This window comes from Arachis ipaensis, chromosome B03, assembly GCF_000816755.2.
Source record: "Arachis ipaensis cultivar K30076 chromosome B03, Araip1.1, whole genome shotgun sequence".
NCBI lineage: Eukaryota > Viridiplantae > Streptophyta > Magnoliopsida > Fabales > Fabaceae > Arachis > Arachis ipaensis.
In genome coordinates this window covers 13,818,549-13,827,094 of record NC_029787.2, presented here as the reverse complement: position 1 = coordinate 13,827,094, position 8,546 = coordinate 13,818,549, and the positions used below count along the sequence as shown (strand labels likewise).

Here is an 8,546-nt window from a genome sequence, read left to right as displayed (position 1 = left end):
ACAAATTTTTGTTTACAAATGTTAATCCCAACACACACTAAATTAGACAAGTTAAAAATTAAGAAATTAAGAATATTTATTCAATCAATTCTGTAGTATCTTAGACTGACCAATTAACATGGTGAGGTTTGGAAAACAAAATTAATGGTTCCAAAAAATCATTGTTTACTTCATTTATTAAATTATGTAAATTAAAAATATTCAATCAAAGCTGCGAGTTACTTTTAGGTGAGATGGTTAAATAGTCGATTAGAGCTTTGTTTTGAGAGTTGAATGGTCACCACTTAAAATCATTATATATATATTAAAAGTGGAAACCCTACTCATCTGGCAATTTAAGCGAAGTGGTTTAATCTTCACATAGCAATTCATTTACTCCGAGTTCGAGTCCTATTTTTTGCGAAAAATAATCTTTTTCGTGCTTCATCTTCTTCTTCATGGATCAAGATCCTCCTCGAGCTCCTCGGAAGGTAAATTTCAAACGCCGAACTCTCTCAGTTTAACTCTAGATAGTTTTTATTCATTTTTATTTTTTCATTTCTGCGCGCAGATGAAGTTCACCCCCAATCCTCCACCCAAAAGGAAGCCCAAAACCACTGCTTTCCACAAGTACGTTAGCTAGTTCAATTTTGGAATTGAAATTCTCAGCCATCTTAACTCCAAACGATAAATTCATTAGTTCGTTCATTGTTTCTGATTTGTGGAAATTGTTTTGAATTTGCGATGCAGGGGAGATGCTGAAGGACAACAACAAAATCCCGAAGAGGATAAATCGCTCTTGCGTCATTGGAATGTAAGTAATCCTCTCTCATCTTTCCATTTCTTGAACGACGGTGTAAATTTCTGTTTCTGTTCTGTTTAATTTAATTAATAGCCTTTCTTGATTATGTTTTGTTTGGTGACAGAGAAAACCAGAGTCATGAGAGTTCAGTGAAAATAATAATTAGATATTAGTACATTCCCGCAACAGACTAACAGCAAATTAGCACGTTAGATCTTAGGGGGAAAGAATAAAAGAAAAAAAAAAAGACGTAATAGAAAGAACTAAAGAAGAGTCAAGACTTACACAGCTTTTGTTTTTTGTATAAATATCCATCAAAATATAGACAGAGGAGTACATGTATGGTGTTTGTTTACTGAAACAAAGATTATGAAAGATACAGTCATATACAAGCAACCATTAAAAAGATGTATTCTGTGTCTCTCTAAAAAGTTGAGACACAAATTTCTAACTTGAGATACTAATTTTTTCAATTTTCCTTATTTTTCAATTTTCTTTTTGTCCTAAAGACTAAAAAAATAAATAAATAAAATAAAAACCCTCTCCATTTAAAGATTTACTGATTTAGTTTCATTTTGAATAAAATATAGTTTTTAGCTTTTTATTTAGGATAAATACCATTAATTGAATCTTCGATTTAGAGGAAAATTGAATGAATAAAGAGGGGAAGAAAAAACACATAACAAAATTTTAGGATATGATACCATCATTATTGAAAGATTAACACGCTTTATTTATTTTTTATTTCTTTTTCTGACAAAAAAAAAGAGAAAAATGTATCACAATCTTGAATCTTGATTGCTTATTATTTTAGGAAAGACTAAACTATAAAATAAAAACTAATGATTTGTTATAATGTATGTTTACAGTTTGACTGCTTTTTCTTTTTCTTTTTTTATTTTTAAAAAATAAGGAAGAAAGAAATCCCCAATCTTCTAGGTTTTCTTAGTCAGAACTTAAAATCAAGTGTAGAACTGCAAGTATGCAAACATTAAAAAGTTGAATGTATTCTTTGAAGATCACTAACATAAATGTTACTCTTTAACTTCCACGGCAAATGCTATTGTTATATGGATATTATTATAAGGGTTTAATTTTGATGCACTTAAACCATTTTACATCGTGGTTCAATCATGTTCGTTCCTTTATATGATCATTTCTACGTTGGTTGTTGAAAGTAGTTATTTTTGTTGACGTGGTGATATGTAATTTAATGTATGTGTAAAACAACTTTACACTATAGGCTTCTGCTTTTGTTGGAAAGCATTCATGAAACGCTAATAATGAATATTTGAATAATGTTCTTTTAAATTGACATCATAAATCGCTTCCCCGTCCGTTGATAAAATGAGATTGACTTCCTTTATTTTCTTCATTTGCAGGAAAACATTGCAAGACGCACACCTAAAACTGAAACAAAATGTAACGTTTTGCTGAAATTTTCTAAATATTATTGTTCATCTATATATCAAGCCAAAAGGCTGATGAAAACATGAAAGACATATTCCTGAAATTTGCATAGCTTTAGGGAAACATTTATGATAGATGTAGAAAGTTGTTCAAGTTATCAGATAACTGTTGTGTTGAAGAGGTAAAAGATCAGAACAATACCGCTTTATGGTCATCTTACCATGGAAATACTAGTTGAGTGGATTGGCTGCAAGAAAATGTACTGAACACCTTGATTAGTTAAATTTTTATATGCCCTGCTTGTTATTTTCATAGTTAATATTTTCATCTTGTTTTTTATGTAAATTTTGCAGCAAGTCATCAAGTTGCATTTGGTCCTGGAGATAGTTCTTCAGCTATGCTTCGGAGATATGGTAAAAGTAGCGGCTCATCTTTCGAAGACTTTTCTAATGATCTTGCTTTAACACTTTCTTCAATTGCTGAAGATGATAAAAGTCATAGTTCAATTGCTTGTTATTTTCATAGTCAATACTTTCATCTTGTTTTCTATGTAAATTTTGCAGCAAGTCAAGTGGCATTTGGTCCAGGAGATGGTTCATCGCCTATGCTTCAGACATATGGTAAAAGCGGCGGCTTGTCTTCCGAAGATTTAAATGCTTTGACACTTCCTTCAAGTGCTGAAGATGATAAAAGTGATACTTTTATGTATGATGTCGAGGAAACCATGAACAAATCAGAAAGGAAAAGTAAAAGAGAGCACAAGGAACCATGGGTGAGAAACTGTCATCACTCATTTTATTTTAGTTCTCATCAGCATCTTTGTCGCAAGTATAAGAATCTGAATCTTTCACTTAACTACAGGATTATCAACACTCTTACTATCCTACTATTCTTCCCCTGCGAATGCCCTATTCTGGAGATCCAGGTATGCTTTTATATACATTAACAAATGATCTAAAATCAGAATGAATATTCATCAAATAGAAAGATAAGGTGCCAAGGAACACAAGTTTTTTTTAGCATTGACAGCAGCATGTATTGGTTTTAAATCTGTTAGAAATTCTTGACGAGGATGAATTTGGGGAAGCTGCAGCAAGTGTGGAGTATGATGAAAATAAAATCAATGCTGCTGAGGAACTTGGCCTCAACGTAAGTACTCTCAGATGACATTTGATGAAGTAATTCTACGATCATTATACAGCAGAAACTGTTATATAAATATAATGAACAGATAAATTTTTCAACAGGAGAAGAGTGACCAACAAAAGATGATTTTGTTCAAGTTTCCTCCTGTTCTACCTTTCGAAAAGCCGACAGGGAGTAGGAAGGGGAAGGAGAAAGTTGGTACATCAACTGCTTCCAAAGAGCCTGGAAAGAAAGAGGGTACTCCCTTGGAAGGATTGCCAACGGGACATGTGGGAAAAATTATGATATACAATAGTGGAGCAGTCAAGTTGAAAATAGGAGAAAACCTATTTGATGTAAGTGCATGCAATGTGTTTTTCAGTTACTGCATTTGACATCATATCAATATGTAATTTTTGTTTCTAATGCAGGTGTCTCCAGGCTCAAATTCTCAAATTTTGCAATATGCTGCAGTGATGAACACTAAAAAGAAAGAGTGCTGTGTTCTTGGTCAGCTTGGTAAAAATGCTGTGGTCACCCCTGATCTTGATTCACTTCAACTCTAAGAAGACAAAATGTAAATATACCATGATTCACCATCGAGTTAGAACAATCATTGACATGGTAGTGGAAGTACCCAGTTACTTGTTAAAAGGGATATTGGGAGTAAATATACGTGTGATTAACACCGCTGATTGAGACTTGAGAGTAGCAAGTTAGATAATGAACATCGATTTTGGCACTGTGATATGACATGAAGAGTGTAATTACTATTGCTTGGTTGAAAATATTATTCCATGTAGGAAGTGCATAATTGACAGATGTTGATAATATTCTCAATTGCTTATTTGGTCTTTTATATCCAATAGTTAGAACGAAGAGACAAAATTCAGGTATTGCATAAAATTACCGTCAAATTTGTTAACATGAAACAGGCTGAAGAAATAAAAGACCAAAAAATTCACATGCTATATAAATAGCAACTAAGCCTAGTTTGGGTAAACAACTTAAATAAGCTCTTTTGAAAAAATAGCTTAAAGTATAAGAACTTTTATTAATAGCGGCTTATAAATAAGTTATTTTGTGTTTGAATTTTTAGTTATACAAATACTTATTTTAAAGTTGTAGCGTTTGGATAAATAACTCAAAAAATACAATTTTTTTCACAAAAAATAGATATTAAAACAACAATGATAACAAATACTTTTCAATATTAAAAGTTGATTTTCTATAATCTAATCACTAAGATTACAATTGTTTAGGCAATTAATTCTTTATTTGCTCTCTTATTAGTTCTATTTTTTAGGTAGAAACTGATTCTTCTACTCCATCTTCATCCATAACGGTGTTTTTGTATGTGGTAAATAGTAATAAAATTTTAATTCACAATAATGCAATACCAAAAAAATTATTGTATAGTTAATGTTTGCTGTTTTATTGTGTATGATATAGTAGATAAAAATAAAAAATAAATGTAAAATGTGTGTTAATATATATTTTGTTGCTTTTTTTTTAATTTTTTTTTACTTCTATCAGAATTCCCTCCTCTTTTATTGGGGTCAAGAACTTGTTATAACTAACTATAAAAATAATAGCAGCTATATAAAAATAAAATCACATGAAAAAAATAAAATTAAAACTGAGATTTTATACCACACACAATGTTAAATACAAATTTAATAATAAAAATAGAGTAGTAAGATGATAAAAAAACTGGAAAGAATATATGCAATAAGGTGGTTCAGATAGAATATTGTTTTAAAATGGTGGTGGAGGGTCAATATTTTCAGTAGATAAATCATTACCTGAAAATGATGGTGGAAGGCCAATGCTTCTAACAGATGAAACCTTGGGTGAAAATAGTGGTGGAGAGCCAATATTTTTAGTATTTTTTTAAGAATGAAGTAGATTTTTTTGTTTTGAGGTTATTTTTTTTGAAAATGATAGAATGACTTATCAAGGAGGAGAAATCATATATTTCTACTTTTTCAAAAAGTTATGAATTAACTTTTCGAAAAATTAAAAGTTCTTTTTAAAATAATGCCAAACACGCGTACTGTAACTTTTCATAATTCAAATGTCAGAAAAAGTAACTTCTGTTACTTCCCAAACGGGCTCTAAATCTCGCTGTAGAATAACTTCTAGTTCACTTCAAGGCTTATTTAACCATAAGGTCATCTGTGGAGTTTATTGTACATTATGTTAATCTGACTTCCACATCCCAATTTCATTGAAACACTTCATGGATTTCTTTACTAAAGCACTATTTACCTATTGTGTTGAAAAATACCATTTAAAAAATTTGTCCAAGCGGTCAATTCGCAACTAATTCTACTTAAATAAAATACCATTTAAAAACAGAAAATATTATTCCATGTAAGAAGTGCATAATTGACAGATGTTGATAATATTCTCAATTTGCTTATTTGGTCTTTTATATCCAATAGTTAGAAAAGATAACAATTCAGGTATTGCATAAAATTACGGTCAAATTTATTAACATGAAACAGGTTGAAGAAATAAAAGACGAAAAAATTCACATGCTATCTTGCTGTAGAATAACTTCTAGTTCACTTCAAGGTTGTTTAACCATAAGGTCATCTGTGGAGTTTATTATACATTATGTTAATCTGACTTCCACTTCCCAATTTCATTGAAACACTTCATGGATCTTCTTTACTAAAGCACTATCTACCTATTGTGTTGAAAAATATCCCAGCTATGTTAAAAGAAAGGGAAAGTATGAGGAGCCAATGGAATATTTATACAATGTGTACAATGGAAGTTTAGAGAGTATTAGAGATATAATCATTAATGTTACTTTTTCTCATTAATTGAAGTTTTTGGGATGAGTGGTATCATGCATGGTATTAGAGCACTAGATTCAAAAGGTCAAGAGTTCGAGTCTTGGTGAACCCCAAAATCAATTTAAATTTTTGGGAATGCCCTCTACTAACATTAAAATGCTAAAATAATAAGAGTAAAATTAAAATTTTAATATAATAATAAATGGTGTGTTCTGTCCTGTCTAAGTTACCAAACACAATGTCAAATTAGTGTCTTCTTATATTTATGTACTCTTGTGTATCTATGTCTATATCTCATTTATGTTGAAACAACAATCAAGTACATCGTAAAAGTATAATCTAACTTCATACATAAAATAATGCTAACATGTAAAAGTCCAAACTCCAAAGAAATAAGGACAAAAACACGCAATAATTTAACCATAAATTTGTAAAATAATGCTAACATTGCTTTCATGCTAAACACAATTGATACTTCAAGCATGAAACAATATTTTTATCTGATAAATGACAAAAATAAAATAAAATAAAATAAAATAAAATAAAACAGTGAGTCCCAATCCAAAACTTCTGTCCTACATCTCGTTTCCACAAATTATGTCAAACCCTAGCTTGAGCTCGAGTCAGCAGCACAAACATAAGGACCATGATAGAAAGGATAAATGAATTTCTCAGCTTGTCATTGAAAGCATCCAGGCTTTCTGCATTTGCATGTGTCCTCCTGTTAAATATAGGTTGAAACAGCTTATTCACTAAATTAGTAATTTTCTCAATAATCTCCTTGAATATGGCTCCTGCACTCTCAAATATCCTCACAACAAAATTTCTTGCATGGAAGGAGTCATCACCATCATCATCATCATCATCAGAAGGATCATGCTCCTCCTCATCTGATATGGAAGCTCATAGCAATTATCAGCATGAACTACAGACAAATCTACACCTTAATCTGTTCAAGTAGGACAGACTTAAATACCAACCTGCCGAGATCGCCTCCCTCAATTCCCGCACAGCTTCATTCTCCAGAACAGCATCCCAAACAACTTTATCAGATGATAATGACTTCACCATTCTCTGCAGCAGCAACAACAATTGGTTAAATACATGTAATAATTTAAATTAGTAACAGTTAAGTGTGTTTTCCTAGCAGAACCATGTTACTGCTTTATATTGTCTATGTTAGATTCCGGAAAAAGCATATATTTTTAACAAAGTGAACATTATGACAGGGAGTTTCATACATAATCAAGCAAAAGCTTTTAGCTTTCATTCCTTTTTGTGTGCGGTTACATACAAGAGGTTCTGACTGAGACTAACAGGACTAAAAGAATTGACCTGAACATAAGGATCATTCTTCAACAAATGAAATGCATAATAAACTCTATCATATGCATTGTTAGGTTGCAATGATGCTGAATTATATGAAGACAAAGAGGGTTCTTCCCAGTCTGGGTCAGACACTTTTGAATCTGAAGAAGAAACTTGGTCCGCAAACACCCTGCAACATTGAACACGGTAACACTCAACTCCCACTATTCAATTACAACTTCAATACGCCAACAATCAGCCACCCTTATAGAATACGCTTTAAAAATGAGGTAAATAGAATATATATTTATAAACAAATATATATTGACGGAATTGGTGGCTGATTTTAGCGTGAGCGGAACGTTTTTGTTCCACCTTACCTGATTGTTTAGTATTTCATTATTTTCAAAATAAAAAGAAAAGCAAAGAAAAGTAGAAAGTGAAAATAAAGACATGCATACTGTTGGAGAGCAGAGACAGCATGATCAACTTCACTGTGAGAAGGAACAGGGCCTATAACGTAACCGCCATGGCGCTCAAACCCATCAACACAAACCCACTCGCTCTCATCAGCACAAGCGGATAGTTTCTTAGCGTAGAGAAATCGAGCGGAGGGGAAGGAGAGAGGGTTTAATAATGATGAAAGTTGTTCTTTGTGAGAAGAAGATGAAGAAGAAAAGGGATCACTACGTGGAGGAGTAACAGGAACACCAAGACTTTCCCTTGACCTTGAAACCGCTCTGCCAACGCTCTTAAGAGACCTCAACATGCCGCCGTCACTGCCGCCGCCACCGCCAAATATCTTCATACTTTTAGATTCTTAGTCGGAGGTGGGAATAGAACAGTTAAATTAGTACTACGCTATTCAGCCCCACAACCTCCATAGCAGTGTTATGATATGCAGGATCTAATAAGATAAATGAGCTACAGTTACATATTGAGCCGTATTTGCTTGCAGTGATGCTTTCTTTCATTTTTAAACCCGCAGTACTTGTATATAAGGTTAATGGATTTGAATTCACTCAATTTTGAATTTTATTTTAAAAGATAAAATATAATTTTTTATTATTTATTTTATGAGGAATGCTAGGGTAACAACTATTGTGATTTGTAGC

At 32.0% G+C, this 8,546-nt stretch overlaps 2 protein-coding genes across 6 annotated transcripts; one reads left to right on the top strand and one right to left on the bottom strand.

The window, feature by feature from the left end:
• On the top strand, positions 326-4,156 carry LOC107629723. 3 transcript variants are annotated; one of them, XM_016332592.2, is made up of 10 exons: positions 326-470; positions 551-609; positions 730-793; positions 2,164-2,203; positions 2,545-2,604; positions 2,755-2,963; positions 3,053-3,116; positions 3,249-3,340; positions 3,439-3,672; positions 3,748-4,156. In XM_016332592.2, the coding sequence occupies exons 1-10, from the start codon at positions 438-440 to the stop codon at positions 3,880-3,882; spliced, it is 990 nt and encodes a 329-aa protein (XP_016188078.1). In that variant the 5' UTR covers positions 326-437; the 3' UTR covers positions 3,883-4,156. The 3 variants fall into 3 exon arrangements, with proteins under 3 accessions (XP_016188078.1, XP_016188079.1, XP_016188077.1); XM_016332593.2 differs by having other exon boundaries at positions 2,545-2,610; positions 3,267-3,340; XM_016332591.2 differs by having other exon boundaries at positions 2,545-2,610.
• On the bottom strand, positions 6,517-8,391 carry LOC107634197. Of its 3 annotated transcripts, none has more exons than XM_016337767.2 (4): positions 7,893-8,391; positions 7,459-7,621; positions 7,104-7,197; positions 6,517-7,025 (listed from the first exon to the last, which is right to left on the bottom strand). In XM_016337767.2, exons 1-4 carry the CDS (start codon positions 8,237-8,239, stop codon positions 6,724-6,726), a joined length of 906 nt encoding a protein of 301 aa, XP_016193253.1. In that variant the 5' UTR covers positions 8,240-8,391; the 3' UTR covers positions 6,517-6,723. The 3 variants fall into 3 exon arrangements, with proteins under 3 accessions (XP_016193253.1, XP_020973894.1, XP_016193254.1); XM_021118235.1 differs by having other exon boundaries at positions 6,517-6,844; positions 7,893-8,390; XM_016337768.2 differs by having other exon boundaries at positions 6,517-7,013; positions 7,893-8,389.

What these genes read in the sequence shown, in the direction of transcription:
- LOC107634197 (XM_016337767.2), bottom strand. Translation starts at nt 8,239, where the DNA reads ATGAAGATATTTGGCGGTGGCGGCGGCAGTGACGGCGGCATGTTGAGG. An exon ending in AGAATGATCCTTATGTTCAG is followed by an intron (nt 7,198 to 7,458) that starts GTCAATTCTTTT and finishes TTGCTGCTGCAG; the next exon opens with AGAATGGTGAAGTCATTATC. An exon ending in GAGGGAGGCGATCTCGGCAG is followed by an intron (nt 7,026 to 7,103) that starts GTTGGTATTTAA and finishes AATTGCTATGAG; the next exon opens with CTTCCATATCAGATGAGGAG.
- LOC107629723 (XM_016332591.2), top strand. Translation starts at nt 438, where the DNA reads ATGGATCAAGATCCTCCTCGAGCTCCTCGGAAG. An exon ending in GCCCTATTCTGGAGATCCAG is followed by an intron (nt 3,117 to 3,248) that starts GTATGCTTTTAT and finishes TAAATCTGTTAG; the next exon opens with AAATTCTTGACGAGGATGAA. An exon ending in TAGGAGAAAACCTATTTGAT is followed by an intron (nt 3,673 to 3,747) that starts GTAAGTGCATGC and finishes TTTCTAATGCAG; the next exon opens with GTGTCTCCAGGCTCAAATTC.